Below are 21,807 nucleotides of genomic sequence, written 5' to 3' on the forward strand. Positions count from 1 at the left end.
TTCTTATATATATCCCATATCCACTTAACCCAAAAAAAACAATTTTACTCTCATCAGACCATAAAATATTATGCTATTTTGAAGGAGTCCAATCTACAAGCATTTTTGTAAAACACGATTTTGCTACCAAAAGCCTTTTTTTCAAAAGCGGAACTTTTCTGGGGCTTCTGGCAATCTATTTACTTTTTACTAACCGCCTACGTACTTGTTCACTAAGAAACGCTTCTGGCGATTAATTAACTTTTTACTAACCGCCTACGTACTTGTTCTTAAAGAAACGCTTTTGGCGATTAATTTACTTTTTACTAACCGCCTACGTACTTGTTCTCAAAGAAACGCTTCAAGTTAAATCTTCTTTAATATGATGGGAAATCACAAAAGGGTCGGCAACAACAGCACGTTTTATTAATTTGTCTTCATACTCAGTCGTTTTTCTGATTTGGCCTTTTGTTTCACCTGCATTTTTCCAATTTAAAAGATTTCAATCATCATTGGAGAATAACATAATGTCTCATGAATAAACGCATAATATTTTTGCTTCTAGTTTTAGTTTTATGATAAGATGTATTTTTTCTGCACAACAATGAAATGCACGACCCATAATTTCTATTCATAAAATAAATTTATACGATTATTTTATGTATTTCATTAGATTAACACTAAAATCAATCTTACCTTTGTTAAAAATTAAAAACAAATGAACAAACAGCTGATATAAATACATTATAAGAAACAAGAGATTTGTTATTTTAACCAAGAAATCTAAATACTACACTTGAGGTATTCATGTATAAAATTCGGGACTTCTCCAAAGTAATTCGGGACTTCTCCAAAGTAATTTAAAAAGTGTTAGGAATGTTTTTTATTTCCATTTCATTCAATTTATTAAATTATATTTAAATTTGAATAAAATTGTTATTTTACCCGTTGTTAATTTTTTATTTTATCGACAACTCTACAAGGTATCTTAAATTTATAAGCCAATGCACCTCTGGTAGAGATAATAGCCTGTCTTGAAATTTCTTAGAAAGATGTTCAAGTTTTATCAATGAATCCAGCATAACCCCAATTATAAGTCCAAACGATTTCACAAAATTTCTTTTTAAGTCCTTCATAATTGCATATAACTTATTAAAAAAAGTTTTTAATATGAAGGACTTATGAACTTTATGAAGACTTTATGAAGGACTTTATGAAGGACTATTGACAATTGGACAACTGATTAAAAAAGCAACATGTCTCCTTTTTAGAAATACCTCATCTTTATAATGTACTAGAGCTACATCAATTATATAAAGCATGTTCAAATTGGTCCATACAATCATCATATGTGTGAATGTTGTGAGCAGAGTTCTTAGAATTTGGTGCTCTGAGCACCAAGGATTAGAGGAATCTCAAAAAGTTGAACCTGTTAGCAGAGTTTACGATGCCAGTTTACACACTAAGTTTAGCATATAAAGCTACGAAGTTATATACAAGTTTTGATTAAGATGTATACATTACATTTAAAAGTATAACATGTATGTAAGTTAAAAAATATTTATTTATTACCAAAAGCAGCCTGATGTATACAAACTATAGTGATATAGTTTTTACGCAAAAAAGTAGCATTAATGTCACATGTCAAATAGCCGCCAAGGTTATGTGATTGCGTTCCATGAATCACTCACAGTGAATACGTCGTGTACAAGTCACATGACATGAGATAAGTCACAAGCGAAGTAATCTAAACCATTAATAAAATACTTTTAAGTTTCAAAAATACAACTCTTTGTCATTTTTACTTGTCCGCCTAAAAGCGCCAGATAGGCTTTCATTAAATTTAATTTGTTTCTCGAATGATTTATGTGCCACCCACTCTACCATGGGATTCAGAAATTTGCCAAGGCTAGCAAATACGATTCCTAATCAAAATGTGGTAAGTAAAAAAGTACAGTAAAAAAAAAAAAAAAAAGACAGAAGTTTAATTCTTTGAACTGAGGAGAAGAAGAAAACAGATATCGGGGTGAGAGAAAGATTTTTTTTTATCTTTATTCGGTATACGACTTGTAGTAATAAAGGTTCTTTATCAACTGATGAATTGGCTACAATCTGCAAGACCTTGTAAATGAATTTTCTGACAGTTACTCGTTCGAGGAAGAAGAAATTGAGGAAGAATTACTGGATTTGCAATTATGGAAATAAAGCTTCGATATGATTTAAATGAAAGTTATAAATGGCCGGTTATCAAAAAAAAAGTTACGAAAAGTGCTAAGAATGTTTAATCAATCACCAAACAACATCTTACAGAAATATATAAAGGATGAAGTTTGAAAACAATATTCTTGAAAATGGACTAGAAGAAAAGGTTTCAATTCTTGAAAGATTTTATCAAGTATATTGTAAACAAAAACATAAATTGATATTTACCCAGTCCAAGATAATTCTATAGACCTATCAAGTGATAAAGTAATGATATTATCAGAGTTTATAGATCTAGTTCTCATATAAAAAAAGGTAGAACACTTTGTTGTCGAGATACTAGCCCGTATAGTGCCGATATTACAGTTCATATTGTGCTGAATATACTAAAAGATGCCAGCAATAGCAAGAGCAAGATATTGCATGCAGCACTAATGCTTCGTTTTAGAATATCAAGTTGATATAAATGGATTAGAGAAATGTACAAGTTGATGGAGAAATCAGTGTCTTTTTTATTTAAATGTCGTAAGCTTTTGGCAGAATTGCTTGAAATACTCACTGTTTCCAACTTGACAGTTGTACGAGTACATTTTTGTCTGACACAGAGGTACCCGAATCTGGAAGTAATTCTTTAAGTACTGAAGCTGAAATCAATTAGAAAAAAAAAAAATAAAAGAAAAATAAAACCCGACGAAGCAAATTTGATATTAGGTATTACTGCAAAGAATACAAAACGAAATGCCTCTATTTGAAATTGAGGATACACGCGGTTAATATTTAATTTTTAAATGACTGTGAAACCGATAAAAGTCGAGTCTGAAAGGTAATCCCAGTAGTGGATTATTCCGAGAATAACACTCCTGGGATTCAGGCGCGTAGCTACCCTATAGCAAGAGTAGACACAGCCTAAGGGCCCGTAGAAAAAGGGCCCAAACGTCGACATTACTCAAAATTCATAAATCGAAATTGAGATAATGAAATTTGCAATAGAGCTGGCAAGTTTTTTTTTTAAATTTGAATTTTTGTTATCTAAGTAACGTTTGTAATATTTTGCGCTAAAATATTTACAAACTTTTGTAGTTCAATGAGAAACTTTAAAGAGTATAGATTTGTGTTTAATTAAGTCATCGTTTTTTATATTTGTGAACTTCTACGTTGTTTATTTAGTCTTATGAATATTAATATACATATATATTTTTTTCTTATTACTGAAGGTAAGCAAACACTATTGCATTATTTCATTTTTAATATATTACTAGTGTGCTAGCCCGTTTTAAAAAACGGGTTTAATATATATAATATTTAGGGGTCTTTAAAATGGATCGTTATGTCAACATATACCTATGTGTTAACGTCAAGAACATTGTTTGAACTCAATTAATTTATTGGATTGCCTCAACAATACCTGTTTCTGACATTTATAAAATTTATGTATTTTTTTCTTAGGGGTAAAAAACTAATTCAAAAAAATAATAAAACTTTTATATATATTGATTTCACCAGTTTTTGGAATTTATAAGTGTAAGACCCTTTTTTATCATGGCGGAATCTACATCTAAAGTTAAAGGTGGCGCTGAAAAGCGTAAAATTAGAAAGGAAAAAGAAAAAGAATTGCAAAAATTACTACTTTATTTATGGTATATTTACTGAATTTACTTTTTTTATAAAATAAATTTACCTTAAGGGGGCCCCTCAGGGGATCTTGCCTATGAGCCCGAAAGTTTTAGCTACGCTACTGCTGGGATTCCAAACCCTTACTTAATTTGTTATATGATATGAATTGCCTTTTTTAGTGAAATGTTCAGGCATACTTAAATACATAACATTATAGTTGTACAAGTTCGTCCTAAATAAAGATTACAAGCAAAACGTATCAGTTTGCCATAATATACTTCAGAAGATTATATTTTTCAATCAGTACTCTTTTGAATCACTTGTCTATACTTTATTTTGCTATAGAAAAAATGACGTTTAGCGAAATTGAAACTTGGTTATTGCGCCGAAGACAGTTTTTGGGTTGGTTATTGCTATTGTAATTTTTTTAAATGTCTTTAAATGTCATTAAATATCTCGAAAAAAATAATATGACTTGGACTTTTTTCATAATTATGGGCACATTTATTATCGGCTGATCCATTACATCATTTGCTTCACTTTCAAATTAAAGGGGAAATAAACAACCTCTAATAAGAGTTAAAGATTGCGGTTTTTTTCAAGAGCTGGTATTATGAATATCAAATTCTGTATTATTTGTTCGCCAAAATATGCTATCTTGTATGTGAATGACTCCTTTCCAACCAGTGTTTACATCAGTAGAGCCCCTTTATCAGCAACTAAAAAAACGATAATATCCTATAGGATATTATTGTTTTTTTGTCCTGAAGAGAGATTAGTATTAGTATTAATACTAATCTCTCTTCAGGACATTTTCTTCCTGGTTTCCAGTAGCGGTTTTATAGAAGAATGCAGTTTCCAGCCTTCCTCTATTCTAAATGTGTTCCTACTATATAGGGAAGAGTCGCCCATTATAGACCCTTTCCTAATTATGTGCCACTTCCTAATTATGTGCCACTAATTTTAAAAATGCAAACTATTTTTCGAACTTTTGAAATATAGCATCAAACAGTAACATCAATTTACTTATAAAATGCTGCCTTGACAAAATTTGAAAAAGTCTTAGAGTTGGGTGATTTTTCTTTAAACATTTTGTTCTCAATCTTGTTCCTTTTAACTTGTATGAAAAATAACCTTTGTCTAAGAATTTTTATATTATTATTAAAACGCACACATTACATAGAGTTGACTTTTACATAGCGAAAATAGATTACCTAAGGTATACAGTTCTGTAAACAAGAGTTTATAAAAATAAATTTTACCACAACATAATTTATGCTTTTAATATTTAACTTTATTCCATTCTTTTTCAACAAAAAGAGTATGCTGAAAAAAAAAGGAAGAAACTCAAAACAAGTTTGACTATAACATAACCCTGTTTCTTTCTGCGACCAAACTAAAAGGTTTGCCTACATTCAGTGCTGGATTAACTAGAAAGTAAAATAAACGTTAGGGCCCCACAAGATAGTAGATAGTACTAAGCTTAAACCCCCCTCTTTTGTAAGCTTAAACCCCCCTCTTTTGTAAGCTTAAACCCCCCTCTTTTGTGAACTTAAACCCCCCTCTTTTGTAAGCTTAAACCCCCCTCTTTTGTAAGCTTAAACCCCCCTCTTTTGTAAGCTTAAACCCCCCTCTTTTGTAAGCTAAGTTTCAATTTTTTTCTTACTTACAAATCTTTTTTATTACCTTTTATATAAAACTTGTTTGTAAAACTTATTTTTTTAAATTTTTTATGTTCCATATTTTGCTTATTTATATATTAACTTCGAATTAAATAAGATCAAACTAAAAGTACCAAATCTTTTGTTATTAATATATTTCAATATCCTTAAATGTCAATTGAAGAAAAAACTCTTTTAAAATGACTAAGAAAATCTTCCCAAACCCTGGCACGTGTGACAAATTTTGCACTAAGCCTCAAAACAAATAGCAAGTAGTTAGTTCCGTCTGTTGTTTTAGCAAACGCTACTCTTCTAATCACTTCATGTTGATTGATTTAATTGTTAAATATTTTTAACTTTAGGTACTAATATACTTTGTAAAATTTAACACTCTTTTGCTGAAAGCTTGGGAGCCCCAGATCTAATCTGAAAAACCATTTTTGTTTACAAGACTTCTTTCCTCAAGGATGTTTTTTAAAGAAGAGGACTGTACCACAGGTTGTATTTTTCATAAAAACAAGAATTACAAAAATAGAATTTCACTTTTAGTCAATTATAAAGATGCGGTTTTGGTTTTTAAGATGTTTCAAAGGATGCTTCAGCATAAATATCTAAAAAATTATATTAAATTATTTTTTGATTTATTTTTACATTATTGTTTAATCTCTGATTTTATTTATCTGAGTGATATTTTTAAAAAACGGAAATGCCAGTAGGCGAGGGAGCGTAACCCCCACCCCCTGGAATTAATAATAGAAATTATTGACATTGTAAATCTTTTAATTGAATTGAATAACTTTTTAAGTCTAACAATATTAACTATTGCAAATTAAGTTTGTTTCAAAAAAAGATGTAAAGATATAAACATCGACGCTTATTTTTATCTCATTCGGTAATACGCTAATTATTACAAATTATTACAAATTAACCTCATATTGTTAATTTGATGAAGTAAACAAACTTAACCAATAATATTTCGTGATTTTTATTTAATCTTTCATGATCCTGATATAGTTATATTTATGAAATAATTATTTAAATATTGATCTAAAAAAGTTTAGATAACGTTGAAAAACAAAGAAAATTTATCTTTAACTTCAATGAAGTGAAAGTATCTTGAATCTATATATGAATTATTTTTTCAATGATTTAAGGTATTTTTCACTTGTTTCATTAATCTCAATTAATTGCCACAGCGCAGAATTAGAACCAATATAAATTATTTATACCGAGTTAGTAATTTAATTTCAACAACAAAAGAAACTTTAATTAAGCAAATTTTAATTTTTGTAGAAAAAAAATATTACGAAAATAAGTTTTTTTTGAATCAATTAGTCATCGAACACAAAATCAATAAACTAAATATTAAACATGTTCGAATTAAAGCTTTTAAGAAGTTCATATCTTGGACCAAATGTACCGTGATGATTTTTGCAAAGTTGACACATTTTTCAAAAGATTTAAATTGCTTTTTAAAAAGTAATCATTTTGACTTCACTCTAAGACTGAGCAGTGAAAAAAATGAAAAATATGCAAGTTAAACTATATTACGAAATCTTTCTCTATTGGCAAATATTGATGCTGATGATAATAATGATGATTGATGACGATAACAATAGCGATGATTAATGAGAATAATAGTAACGATGGTGATGATGATGATGATGATGATGATGATGATGATGATGATGATGATGATGATGATGATGATGATGATGATGATGATGATGATGATGATGTGATGATGATGATGATGATGATGATGATGATGATGATGATGATGATGATGATGATGATGATGATGATGATGATGATGATGATGATGATGATGATGATGATGATGATGATGATGATGATGATGATGATGATGATGATGATGATGATGATGATGATGATGATGATGATGATGATGATGATGATGATGATGCGTTGTCTAATATTTTAAAACATTTCGCTTTTATTAAAGACTCATTTTTTAAAACTCAACTTGTATTGCATTCATTATGCTGCTTCAAATGTCAACTGCAGTCCTTTCTCAAAGAGTTTGCTATTTTTGAATACTTATTCGTATTTACTCTCGTTGAGTTGTTACACACAACTGAGTTGTCAAAAAAATAATTAATTCTTTCATGTTGACTTGTTATTGATGAATCAAGTAAAACCTTTTAAACTAAGGTGGCTTATGGTGCAATAAGTTGATTAAAACTATAGGTTCTTACTTTTGAAATTTTTTGATTTAGAGTAACCAAAACATGAAAATTTTATAAAAGCGTGAGAAGTGAGAGGAGTGAGTAAGAAAAAATGATATTAAAGTGTAGTTACAGTTTCAGAATGTACAACACGTAAAAAAGTAAAAGTTCATATCCTAGTTACATTTTCAATTAGTAACAAAAGCTTTAAAAATGGTAACCTACTTGCTTAACTCAAAACAGTTTAAAAATAACGTCATATATTTTTCTCTTTTAATACTTTATATTGCCTTTCAATGATATTTTTGGGTTTCACTTTAAAAACAAATAAAACTCTAAATCAATTACAACAATATATATATATATATATATATATATATATATATATATATATATATATATATTGTTGTAATTGATTTAGAGTTTGTAAAGTACCTCCCTCCAGTCCCATTTGGAAGTATTCTCTCATATATATATATATATGAGAGAATACTTCCAAATGGGACTGGAGGGAGGTACTTTACAAACTTCTTTTTATAGCTTAATGCTCTAAGCTTAATGCTCTAATTTTTTTTTCTCGTTCGCAATTAAAAGCAAATTAGTATTATAGTAATAATTCATCGCCTCTATATTTAAAATCACATCATGATTGAAAAACCTATAAAGAAGAATATTTATAAAATCTTTTCAACTTCTAACTTTAAGGGAAATATAAATATACCAATTGAAATTGCTGTCAAGTAAGTAACAGAACTGTTCAAATAAAAAAAAACAGAATGTTGAAGTTTTTTTTCCGACTATAAAAAGAACCAACAATCAAACAATTATTTTTCTGGGTTTACGCGGTAACTGTAACGATGGGTGGAGTAACGCCTACAAACAAGATGTTAAACTTATAATCCGTCATTTTAAAGGATTTAAAATACTATCATAAATCACAATGACATAAAAGTTGTATTGATTTCTTAAACCGAAAGCATGACAAGTAGTTTTTGCTATTTAGCGCTTCTACGTCTTTTTGCTTTGTATTGAATGCGATATGCTGTTTAGAGAGCCATACATATTTACTCAGTATCAAACTGCATAATCTCTGATGAACCATATTTACAGCTACTAGCATTAATTCTTAATTGTCCTCATTTGTGTAATAAACCAAGCATTGTTTTAAAGATATTAAGACTTATTTAATCTGGTTTCGTCAAAACTAGTTTATGTTTGATCAGTTGTTTTCCTAAACAAATTTTATTGTGTTTGATTACAAATGTGGGCATCCGGAACAAAAATAAGTTCCATTTAAAAGGATTTAAAACGCACAAACTTTTAAAAAAAAAAGCCATGAGAATTTTTTTTAAACATTATTTCCTGTTTTAAATAGATGTACATTGTTTGCCAATATCAAACTTGGTTGTATGAGCGAGTCAATTACTTTTAATTGACTTGCTCATAAGCTTGTCATTCACTAATTAAGAACACGAGATAGAAACTCTTCCTGGGAATTTGGAAAATCTTATTTTACACAGCAATTACAAACTTCTCAATAACATGGAATCAATAGTTTTGACGTAAAACAACAAACCTAGTTGGGATCCTTCAAAAAACCATCAAGATGGTATCCTTAAAATGCTTTTGAATTTATTTTAATGATATACGAGCTAGACATTTTTTCTCCGTTGATTGTGCTCAATTTTGTGAAATGAAAAGTTATAATCCTATGAATACCATACTGATGATATTTTGTTGTTGTTGTTTTTTCAACAAAACGAAAATTTTAATTCTTTTTGTAATGAATATATAAAAACAAATAAAAATTAGAGATTTATTCATCTTTTGACCGCTTCGACGTCCTAATGACAGAAAGTGGTCAAAAAATGGTTAATTGACAAAGCAACTTTCTCAAAAAAGGATTGGTTCTCAATTCTTCCATCTTATTATTTTATGGTTACGCTGATGGCGCTGATTCGACAGAAGCGAAGTTAAAGAAAGTTAAAGTATCACTACGATTCTTTTAATGACACAGAGATTATTTTGGTTTGACTAATAAGTTACAAACACAAATATAGTTTTTCTTTCTCAATATTACACGTATGCTAGTTTTATTTATGAAACAATTTCTTCTATAAATTATTTTACGAAACATGGCCACATTTTCTCTTTTTCATTGAACAGTCTTTTGCACACCAAAATTTATTGAGAAGAAATCCTAATCTCCTTGTGCATCAAACTTTTGCTTCTTTTTTTTCCGGCATGTTTGACATGATCTGCAATGCAAACCTATGGCCAATTTTTTTCGGTTTATCTTCCTGGATATGTTATTATTTATTCTTACGCTGCACTTTTTTGTTTTGCAGCTATCTTTTAAGAATTCTATGTGATCCCTTCTGTTGATTAACTCTTGATGATGTCTTCTTGCTTTGCGACAGCTTCGACAAATATTCCGGCAGGGGGGTACATGAATTGATTTCCAATGAAAGAATGTTTGATTCTGGTTGCATGTGCTTTTAACACATTTGCAGTTTTTATAAAGTTCAATAAATTTAGTAACTTGCGATCCATTTCGACAGTTTAAAATAATTGGCTTTACCACTTTTTGGGTCGGTTTACACGAACGACAAGAGTGCTCTCCGCCGTTTTCTGGAACAAACCCTGACATACATTTACCTTGACAAAAATAGTTGGTTATTGTTGCTTCTCTGCATCCTTCCGTTGAAACTACTTGTTTGTATTTTATAGCAAGACATTCTTCTCCCCGACGAAAAACTTCAACTGTCGAAGTACTTTCAAATAAAAAGCTCAACAGTAACGCTCGACGTAATAACATTTGTTCCCTATCCAAATTTTCTAATTGAATATTCTAATTGAATACGCACGTTTTCGGTGATTTGATTTTTTTCTGAGTGAAGATAAGTTATTATATTGAAAAAGGTAGAAAATTTTACCACTAATTATTGCTCTAATTCCGGTTTAAAATAAGATTGAGGGAGGAATATATTTTTTTACATTTAAACAAATAAACTCCGTTTGTTTGTCACAAAAAAATTAAACATGACGCAAATATTTTTTATCGTCTTTTTGTTATTTTTATTGTTGTTTTCTTGAACAAGAAGATTAGCAAGCTACATTTAGCTTGTTTTATCTCTTATATTCAACTGATAAATCATGACTTGTTTGCACAGTTAAAAAATATATCCTAAGAAAATGCGAGGAATGCACTTTTGTGATGCGGTTGATTAATTGATTAATTAATTTTGTAAAAAGACAAATTTCTTGGCACGTTTTTCACCTTTTCTTCATCAGGTCTAAAAATGATATTTAGTATTCTTTTTAAAACTCTTTTATAACAATTCACAAATAATTACTACGCACACGAAGTGGGAAGTCGTAGTGTTTGGGCAATTCATTCTATGTTCTGAATTTGACCTCCCCCCTTATTTTCGAATTTTTTGAAAATTCTGTGGTTAATATATACTTTTATTTTCCTATTTTATAGAATAAATTAAAGATAAAAGTATTCTAAAGATTTCTGGTCACAACAAATTTCCATAGAATAAAGATTTCTGGTCGAAGCAAATTTTCAAAACGACAAACAAATATTAATGGTGTTTTTTTCTAACCTAATAAAGCGTATTATTACTTTTTCACAAAAAGAACTCATTATACCTTTAAAATTCATAGTTTCATCTCCGCAATAAGAACAATAAATCATCTTTGGAATAAAATCCAACTCACAAACCTTACATCACACAGCCTCACGCCAAACAACTAAGCTTTTTGTTATGACTTGTGAGATTACACTAAATTGCCCTCTTTGTTATTCACATAATTCTAGAAGAACATAAGTATGCAGCATAGAAAAAAGAAATTTATTTTTGGAGATAAGAGAGCATACCATTTTCTTTTTTAAATAACTCGCATTCATTGTCGGTATTTAGATGTAAAATACATTTTTAATTCCTTATCACTAAAAGATTTTATTTTTCTTTCTTCTGGCGTGAGAGAGCTGTAAATTGTAATGTTTTTATCTCCAGTTCTCAGAAGATTTTAATTACTTTCACGTGCAGTTGTTTATTTTATAAGAATTCTTGATTTATTCTTATTAATAGTTGAGTAATTGCATTTACAATTACATTTAATATTAAGAGTATGACGTGGCGTAATAAACAATTTTTTAAATAGTCGTCCACTGAAACTGATGCCGTACGGATCAACACGATGCTGACGTGATGCAAAAAAAGTTTTTTGTAAATTTTTCAAACCCAGCTAGGAAAATGTTTATCTACATTCGGTAATATAATCGTCAAGAGCAGAGACAATGTTGACACATCAGTGGTTAACAAAGATAAAGCAAGTTACGCAGTTTGTCGGTTTAAATACTAGATAAAGTCAGATAATCTGTTTGTCAGCCACGCGATTACTTTTAGATGAAAAAAAAAAAAAAAAAAAAGTAATGAATTGTATTTAAAGCCAACTTTTAGAACAGTAAAATGCCATAAAAAATATTTTGAGTTAGACGCTTTTAACCAATAAACTAATTACTAAACAAATCAATTTTTTATATATATTTATACTTTTAAAGCAATTTCCAAATGAAAAAAAAAAGCATTTATCAAATTTCACTTGCATCATTCCTAATAAAATTTTTTAGGCTCATTTTCTGAAAATTGGAATAAAAAGTTAAAAAATACTTTCTACCAATGAGAATAGATCATTGAAGCAAACACCTTTTATCCTGCTTTCTGGCGATATGCTCTGTCGTTGCGTGAAATAGCACGGAAAAAAGGCTAATGCCTACTCATTGAGTGAAAAGTAAAAATTGTAAATACATCTCGAAAGGAAGATATATAATAAATATGCAAGATAAAATTTGTGATAAGTGCAAATAAAATAATGACTCAAGATTTTCAAACTTACTGCCTTTTGTGCACAACATAGGGATAAAGAATTATGCAGAAAAAAGTTCTAAAATATGCTTTTATACAGTTAGAGATTAACAGGCCCATTAGAGGAAAACAAGCCCATGATCAAATTCTCGGTTATGACCTTAGTTTTTGCAATTGGAAAACGCATTAAATTATTTCGTGCTGACGTTAGCCACCTCTCAAGAATGGATAACTAGTTAAAATATATGTGGTTGAAAAAAAAAATTTTATTCTAAACTTAAATTCTTCCCAGATATACATAGGAGAGCTCGCTGAGATAAATGGATCTACGGAGATATTCGATTTTAAATTAATTAGCATTTGTAAAAAGTTTGTTGTTGATATAAAATCTGCCATTACCAAATAAAATATTAGGAAAGCTAAAAAAGCGATCGCACAATCACAAAAGAAAACGAGACACTTATGTAAAACATGTCTATGAAAAGATTAGATGTTAAAATTACGATAAACAAATTTTTTTAAAAAAACCCTGAACCTTGTGGCTAGAATAGAGCAAGAACTTTAAGAGTCTTATTATACATGGTATACGCGTAAGCAAAGTTTCAATCTATTTGTACCCTGAAAGTAAAGCTTCAACGTATCTGAACCCTAAAAGTCTTCTGTATAAAGAACCCAAGAAGTGGCAACTTTTACACATTACTATTGAAAAATGTCAGGCTGGTTCTAAAAAAATAACTGCTTTTCGCAAAATAAAATCAGGTAAAAATGTCGCGCAAACAGAAAAAATAAAAGGTATTAGAAAGAATTCTCTTCTGACATTTTAAACTTTAACATAAAAGCTGTTCGCCTTCTTTGTAAAATTGCTTTGATCATTTGCTAATCATTTGTTTAAATACATCAAAACCCGTAAAATTGCATTTAACAGCATTTCACACGATTATGGATTGGCTTAGAGTGATTTTTTTTTTTTTTTTTTTGAAGAATGCAACTTGTGGAATTCAATAAAAAGATGATTTATTCTTATACAACCAGTAGTTAACACTAGGAAGCAGAATAATGTAGTTGTCCAGCTCCACGAAATGTTTTCGGAGAAGAATATCAACAAACTGCAGTTTATCAATAGTCAGCACCATGTTCTAGACAGAATTCCTCTTGTAATGGTGGATGAAAAACCTACTGGTAGCACCAAGTCGCTGAACATCGAGTATCTATTAGTGCCTGAACTTTTAAAGAAGTATGAGGAATTTAAAGCAGAGTTTGTGAATGAAACAGAATTCTCGATAAATCAGGCTGGAGAGATGGCATGAGATTTTTGTATCATCTAATACGAGTGTTCAGATTCTTTGAAAAAAAAAAGGAGATTTCCCATTGATTAACTTTCAGGAAATTCTAAAATCAATAATACACGGTGGTATTCAAGAGCCATTCTTTCATTCATTCTCATACCTACAGCAAGAAAGCGACGTATCATTTCATTTCTCTTATTCATCAAACTAAGTAACAGGAACATTTGGTTGTAAAAATTTTATACCTCTAATGAACGTATTGAATTCAAACCACTATTTAGATGTTATAAAATCTTTAACACACTTGAAAAAGGGAAAACAAATTTCCGATAAAGCTTAAAACATAAAATGGGAAATTTTGAATTTATGTTTTATGGGTCTTTTTGCATAAAATTCAAACAAACAATTTTGGCGCCAAAAGCTCTTCAAAAGAAAAATGATTTTGATGAAGTTAAAACTGTTTTGAACCAGGCTTGTAATAAAATTTTAGAAAGTTTATCTAATTTTTAAAGGGTAATGCTGCAAAAAACTTCAAAAAATTGACATGTTACACCTATGTATCAAGAAAACGGCACTCTAAAAGTGAAGCACTATTTTGATGAATTGGCAAAGAATTATCACTTTACATTGAGAAGATGTTTAAAATTGGAATATTTAATGCTATCATAGATATTATTTCAAATCGATTGTAACTAAAAGCATGGAGAAATTAAGAAATTATTTTGAATTTATGTATCCAAAAACATTATCAAGTTTAAAAGATGAAGATATTTTTTTACAAATGTGAAAAATCACATAAGTAATTTTCTAATTTAATAAAAACAATTTCCATAGCAACTTATTCGTGTTCTTTCGCATTAAAAAGACGAAATAAAAGAACTGCGAAAAATGAATAATTTAAATAATATTCGCTTTTTAATGAAGCGAAGAAATCGATTTAATTGACAATTAAATTGAGGAGAGTAGAAAGAATGAGAAAACATCGCTTTTCACATTGCAACCGTACAACTCAAACAAACAAACTGACAATTAATTGCCAGTCAAACAAATAAATTGGAAATTAATTACCAGTTTATTTGTTTGAGTTGCATCAGTTGCATTGTGAAAAGCGATGCTTTTCACTTTAAAATCTGTAACAAGAAAAAAAAAAATTCATGTTATCAAATTCAATACCGTCGTTCATTTGGCAATACTTTTTGAAATACGTTGGTAAGTTTTTAATTCATTTATCCATAAGGATTTTAATATAATCTCCATAATCCTTTTTACAATTGATTACTTTGGAATTATTTGCTGCTGCTTAGGGTTTGTAATCCCGTGCTATATTTAAAATCCCGGGATTTCGGGATTAAATTTACCTATTCCCGGGATCCCGGGATTAATCCCGGGATTTTTAAATACCTGTTCTTGAAAGATTTTAGCATTTTATTTTAGAAAAATTTTGAGGAAATTAATTAGACATTTAAAGTATGTTTAGAAAAAACTATCAACTTACAAGGAAATTCTTTGGTTTGTTAATATTATACATACTCAATTATTAAATTATAAAGACTTCGTTGTTTTTGTAGATATAATATACGTATGTAATTATTTTTGATTATTTTTAAAATATGTTTTGAGGAAGCAGAGCACATCAAAAGTTTCATCGCCCTGACGACTTCTTATTTTTGTTGCAAAAAGTCCGGCCGCAGAAAAAGCACGTTTTGATTCCACACTGGTAGGCTTAATAGTCATTAAAAAATTATACGCTCTTTGCAAAAAATCACCACGTGTTTCTCCATTTTCAAACAACACCATTTCCTTTTGAATTTTCATCGATAACGTCTCACATCGAGTTGGTATGCCGGGCAAATGTGCTTTTTTTTATAGCTTTATTAAGTTCGTCTATTATTCTTTTGCTCTTTTTAGAGCAAAAGAATAATAGATTCAGATGAAGAGTTAGAAGAATCAGAAACAATTTTAAGTAGTGCCTCATTTGAAACAGAAAGTTCAACTTCTGACTCAGACTCATAAGCTGTTAATGATGTAGCTGGATTTGTAGCGTCTAGTCTTTCAATTAACTCAACTATTAATTTGCGACATGTTATTGAAGTCGGAACTGTTACTAGCTCTATTTCAGATTCGGACTGAATGTTGGTTCTACCATTGTGCAGATACTGAAGGATCCCACTTACATCGGTACGCCTTTGTTGCATTCGAAGAACGAGAGATGAATGCAACTTTTGACTTATAACGTTGTTAGCATCTTTAAACGTTTTTAACATAAAAGTTATGGCAACATCAGCTGTAAAGAAATTAGCATCCCGACGGCAAAGGGCTCAACTGTTGCTTTTACTGGGACTAGCGCATTAATGATAGGAGATACAGTTTTTATATCAATATTAGATAAAGCCAAAGATTCACCTTCTGGTAGACTTATGCCTATTAATGCCTTTTGTATACAATTTTTTAATAAACAGACGAGTTGAAGATTTGACAAAAGACTGTTCCATCTTATTTTGTAATCTTTTATTAGAGTTATTTGCTTCCCAAAGTTTTCTTTTTGCTAGCTTTTTCAGTAATTTAAAAACTCCTTATTTTTTTGCTGTAATCTACAACCATTTTAAGCACAGTGTTGACTGTTGTGGGTAAACTTTTGAATCCTGTAGCTATAAGACCTGCACGTATATCACTAGAACGGCATATCACGTTGAACGAAATCCCATCAAGGGTTGTTAATCGTGCAAGTGTAGCAGGAAGTGATTTTTCTTCTCGCTCCAATATCGGAAAATAATTGGTTAACGTTTTGTTTTTTTTTTATTGGTGGTTCATCTTGTGTGTTTGCTGAAATAGTAGTTGGTGTGAGGTTAATTTTATGGACGAAAAGTAAGTGCGTATGGAGACCTTTCGTTGAACCACCTCCAATTTTTAAAGTCTTTTTACAGTCAGTAGACTTACACATTGCTGTTTGCCCTTTTTCTTCTCTTAAGAAATGTTTCCAAACAGCAGATTTACTTTTTTTTGTCATATTCCATGTAAGAAGCCATTATAATTTTAGAAAATTTACTGTTTAAATAACCAGCAATTTTATTTTTTATTAAAACTTGTACTATAAAATAGTCACAAACAGATAACGTCTATTCGAAATAAAAAATGTCAGAAACTTGAATAAATGCGACTGAGCAACCAATTGCAATCAAATTTCAATTGTTATAATAAATTTAATCCAATTATTCAAAAACTGCAACAACTTCGAAATTGTAAAGTTCGAATTTGATTGCAATCGAACGAAAAAAATAATTTAGGAATTTTCAATACGAAAGTAGTTGAATCTTAAGCGAAGAAATTTTAATTTAAAAATGTTCAACTGAAAACGATTTCAAAAAAAATCCCGGGATTATATGCTTAATCCCGTGATTTCGGGATTGTAAAAAACCGCGGAATCCCGGGAGTTCGGGATCCCAGGATTCCCTACCCTACTGCTGCTGCTGCTGCTGTTGCTACTACTGCTGTTGCTGCTGCTGTTGCTGTTGCTGCTGTTGCTGCTGCTGCTGCTGCTGTTGCTGCTGCTGCTGCTGTTGCTGCTGTTGCTGCTGTTGCTGTTGCTGCTGTTGCTACTGCTGCTGCTGCTGTTGCTGCTGCTGCTGTTGCTGCTGCTGCTGCTGCTGCTGCTGCTGTTGCTGCTGCTGCTGTTGCTGCTGCTGCTGTTGCTGCTGCTGCTGTTGCTGCTGCTGCTGCATTGAGTAGAAAAAATGTAAATTTTTATTTTGCCAAAAGTTGTTATACAATATCAATTGGCAAAAAAAAACATTGGGGAATTGAACTGACCAATGAAATTCTGTCTCTGTGTTTCTATATAAATGAAGTTTATTTTAATATATTTCTTGTTTTGAAAAATGATTGAACTACATTAAAACGTGCAACAAAAGATCTGGATTATAAAACACAATTATTTGTTAAAATATCTAATTTAAATCCAACGCCAATCATTGGCGCCGAGTCCACGGGGGCAACAGGGGCAGTGGCCCCCCCAGGAAATTTATGCACGGGGGCTTTGCGTAATTTATGGACGACCCTAATTCCAAAACCCTTGAATGGAAGAAAAATTCTTTACTACCTTTTAGTGCATTATACTAATATAAGATGTATGCTTTAAAAAACTGGTTTTTTGTCTTTTTTTTTTATTATTGTTATAAAATACTACTGGGATATGTATTTCGATCTGTTATATAAATTCCTGACTTCCTGTCATTCATTTTGGTATGCACTGCTTTCAAAATCCTACTCTCTTCATTTTTTGTTGCTCTGTTTCCAACTTTTGTGCTTATTCAGGAAGATAATTGGAAAATATCTGTATTATAATTCTGCAGGACGATTTTTTTATTGCTAAATCGGTACTATCCCTGTTAAATTGTTTATTTTTTATCCCTATTAAATTATTTACAGCTTTTACAGCTTTTACATTTTTTAGGTTCAAGATATGCAATCAGACTCAGCAATAAATGTATTGCTATCTATCGAGTAGCCAGCGTTACCAACGTCTTTGGCTTCCTCTTAACAAGCTTCAGTACTGTCTGATTCAACTGAATCTTCTTGTAATGCACCTGCCAAGCAGGCTACTAGAAAATCAACCCATAAATTTCCAGGCTTGACACGTACAAATGGCTTAATTATGTTTTGACACAGATTCTTTTATGGAATTCTATGTATTATTCTTTTACATTCACAAAGTAAACTTTTTCTGAGTTATTTTGTTTATGTCTTTTCACGAGTTTTATCTGTAATGAACTTATTCGCCATGTAAAGGACTACAGACGATCGAATTGTGGCTCGCTGTCAGGAGTAAAAATAGATGTTCTTATATCAAACATATCTGAAGTGATCACAAGGAATGCAAGTTATAGTCAGGTCATTTAGAGACATTTTATGTTTTGAAACGGGTTCATGAAGCAACTGGATAAGGCAGATACATTTATTATGTTAAAAATTACTAGAAGCATCCTAAAGCATTTGGAAGGAGCTAATCCAGAATAAAAGTTTACATTTAAAAACATGCACTGAAATTATTGATACATTAAAAGACACCATTTACAACATGAGAGGAAAATTTTATGCCACGTGGGAAAATTTAAAGGAGGAATGGAAATTTCTTGGTTTAGATGAACCAAGGAAAAGAAAGCAACCAATTAGATTTGACAGTGGATTGACAAAGCAACACACTTTCACTGCAAAAAAACGTTACAATAAAGTCTACAAAGAAGATATTGATTTTGTTCTAGGCGGCCCACCATCAAGGTTTACCTCTGACTCCCAACTGTTGTAATTAAATGCAGAGACATTTCTTATTAATTTAGAAGTCTCTCCAAAAATAATTTGTGACTTTTAAAACAATGATCTAAATATAGATCGACTTAACTTGCATACAGAGATGTTCCGTGACTTAATTGAAGCCAAACATTTAAAAATAGCGACTTTCATGGACGTTGTTGATGTTTTGAAATGTCATAAAAACAGCAAGATTCATCTAACAGAGCTAAAAAAAATCGTGCACTTAGTTGTGACAGTTCTAATCAACATGTTTTACAGAGCGATCATTTCCTATGCTAAGAAGAATGAAGATATACTTAAGAAATACAATGAGCCAGAAGAGATTAAATCATTTGTCCATTTTCAATTTCCACAATGAAGAACTGGATACTCTAGATATGGAGAAGATTGGTAACGAATTTGTAAAAAAAGACATTCGAAGCAATAATTTTGCTATAAAAACTGTTAGTTCACAAATTAATAGAAAATACTATATTTTTAACTATTCATGTAGGAACGTCTTTTTTTAAGTTCCTCCAAATCTCAATTTGTTATCGCTTATATTTTTGAATAAATATATGTGTACCTTACCAAATACCTTTCTCATTTATTTTCAACTTGTAAGAAAAATAAAATCAATTCTCTCTCTTTTTTTTTTTTGCATTTCAAATAGATAATAGCCTCTTGTGTTCTTAATGAAGTTAGGGGTCATCAATAAATGATGTCAGTAGACTAATGAAGGGGGGAGTGGGGAGGAGGAAGTTTTCACCTCCTAGCATTTCCGTTCGCCTCCTTGGTCAAAATCAAAATTCGGCGCCTATGACGCCAATGTAAGAGAGCCTTTAATTTGCCTGCTCAGCAAGAAGAACTTTTGGCAATATGTTTGGCGATTGGAAAACGACGGTCAATCTTATTGATGCACCTAGAACCGTACCAAATAGAATGCAAGCTTGTTTGGGTACTTGTTTTCTAAGCTCAAAGAAGCACTTTTGAATATTTAACATTATTGACAAAAATTTTATGCTTTCTTTTACTATAAATGCAGTTTGTGTCATTTTTCTTCTTTTAGTATAAAAGTTGTTGGTAATTATTGGATAAAAACTTTTGGCACACTCTGTATGAGTAATTAAGTTAAACTTTTAATTTTATTTACAGAATCAAAAGCAAGATGCGATAACTGGCACAAAAAAAGGGATTTGTTTTATAAGTTAACCTACAAGTGCTAAAGAATTAGTTAACATATAAAAACTTTTATTGCCAAACCAAATTGTACACTTTCAAATATATTTACATTTGTATAAATACCGTGCGTTACTTTGCTTAATGAATCAGTATTCAATTTAATCGAATGTAAAAATTTAAACAGTAAATCGTTCATCATTCGTATTTGTTTTATTTGAAATAAGAATTTTTTAAAATAGATTTGTGATTATTATAAGTAATAAGCTAAACCTACATATGCGTAATGGTAGTACGATTTGGATACAACTTAGTGCTGGTTTTAAATGCGTCTTGCATACTTAAACATATACGCAGACAGTGTGTACGCGTGCGAGTTTTTTTATGCTCGTTCAGTAGGATATTGTTACCATATTAAATGCTACATTCTTTACGCAGTAAGTACTAAAGATACGCATCAATCACAACAAACAAGCAACACTGAGAGATACGCTGCAAGTTTTACCCAAAAGGGCTGAGTATGACGTATCAAATTTCATTTCTAGGTGAAAGCTAGATAATATTTCTTCAAGAGCAACAGTCTACAATTCGTCAGGTTATAATTATTTTGCTCTTCTATTTTTAAACATGAAAAGAAAAGGATTACCTAAAATTTTACTTTTTGAATTAGTAATTTATGTTTGAAAAAATTACTTAGAAAGAAATTTAAAAAGCAAAGCGTTTTTTAAAAGTAATAACTATTTATTAAAAATAGTACACAGCGTTTAAAAGTCACAGAAATCAAATTGCGAAAACTGGTTCGTAGAGTTTAACTACAAAAGAAATTCTGAAATATTCAAGTAGTCAAAGGCTCTCTCTCACACACACGCACACACACGCACGCACACACTCTCTCTCACACACACACACACACTCTCTCTCTCTCTCTCTCTCTCTCTCTCTCTAGTGTGCTTTGGCTAAAATTCAGTTACTCGTGACTCAATTTTTTTTAAAAAAAATAGTGTTTAAACCTATAAATTCTGTCAGCTTAAATGTTGTTTAGCAACATAACGTGATTGAATTCTCAAAAAAATAATCAAATGAATTGATAACTAATGTTAAGTTAATTGAAAAGTAATTTTCTTTTGTTTTCGATACCTTTTAAGTTTAGAACTGGAACCCTGGTTTCCAGGACTCCATTGCTAAACTTATGTATTGAGTATTTTCTTGTATTTATACTTGAAACTGAAAAAATTCGTTCGTTGAAGAGCGTGTAATATCTTGAAACCTCGATCATATTTCTAAATTTTATGAATCTTAGTTTCCTCTTTCTTATAAAAATGTCATTAACTTTCGTCCACGTAGACGTCCTCTTCTAGTGATGTCTCCATCCACTTAGCTATAATCTTTGATGATTTGATCATCAGTCAAAAAAGCTCAGTTTTAGTCTGAAGTAATAAAATATCATATAAACTGTCAAATAGTTTTTAAATACGTGTTGCTTATTTTACCTCAATGATTTTTGTATAGCTCATCTATGCCTTCAGAATTTATT

General features: G+C 30.4%; 1 protein-coding gene across 1 annotated transcript; it reads left to right on the forward strand.

Annotated features, from left to right (window-relative positions):
- The first annotated feature begins 16,159 nt into the window (after positions 1-16,159).
- Positions 16,160-19,570, forward strand: LOC149883767 (uncharacterized). Its single transcript, XM_090098635.1, has 4 exons — positions 16,160-16,244; positions 16,421-16,546; positions 17,240-17,541; positions 18,259-19,570. Exons 1-4 carry the CDS (start codon positions 16,160-16,162, stop codon positions 18,310-18,312), a joined length of 567 nt encoding a protein of 188 aa, XP_089954761.1. The 3' UTR covers positions 18,313-19,570.
- The last annotated feature ends 2,237 nt before the right edge of the window (positions 19,571-21,807 follow it).

This window comes from Hydra viridissima, unplaced genomic scaffold (assembly GCF_058129835.1).
Source record: "Hydra viridissima isolate aposymbiotic clone 2 unplaced genomic scaffold, HvirCarnegie_v1 scaffold_9, whole genome shotgun sequence".
Lineage (NCBI taxonomy): Eukaryota > Metazoa > Cnidaria > Hydrozoa > Anthoathecata > Hydridae > Hydra > Hydra viridissima.

Bases quoted from the DNA above. Each gene is read 5' to 3' on its own strand.
- LOC149883767 (XM_090098635.1), top strand. From the start codon at position 16,160: ATGATAGGAGATACAGTTTTTATATCAATATTAGATAAAGCCAAAGAT. The intron at 16,245-16,420 runs GTATACAATTTT...TTTTAAGCACAG, and splicing joins TATGCCTATTAATGCCTTTT to TGTTGACTGTTGTGGGTAAA. The intron at 16,547-17,239 runs GTGATTTTTCTT...GAATCCCGGGAG, and splicing joins TCGTGCAAGTGTAGCAGGAA to TTCGGGATCCCAGGATTCCC.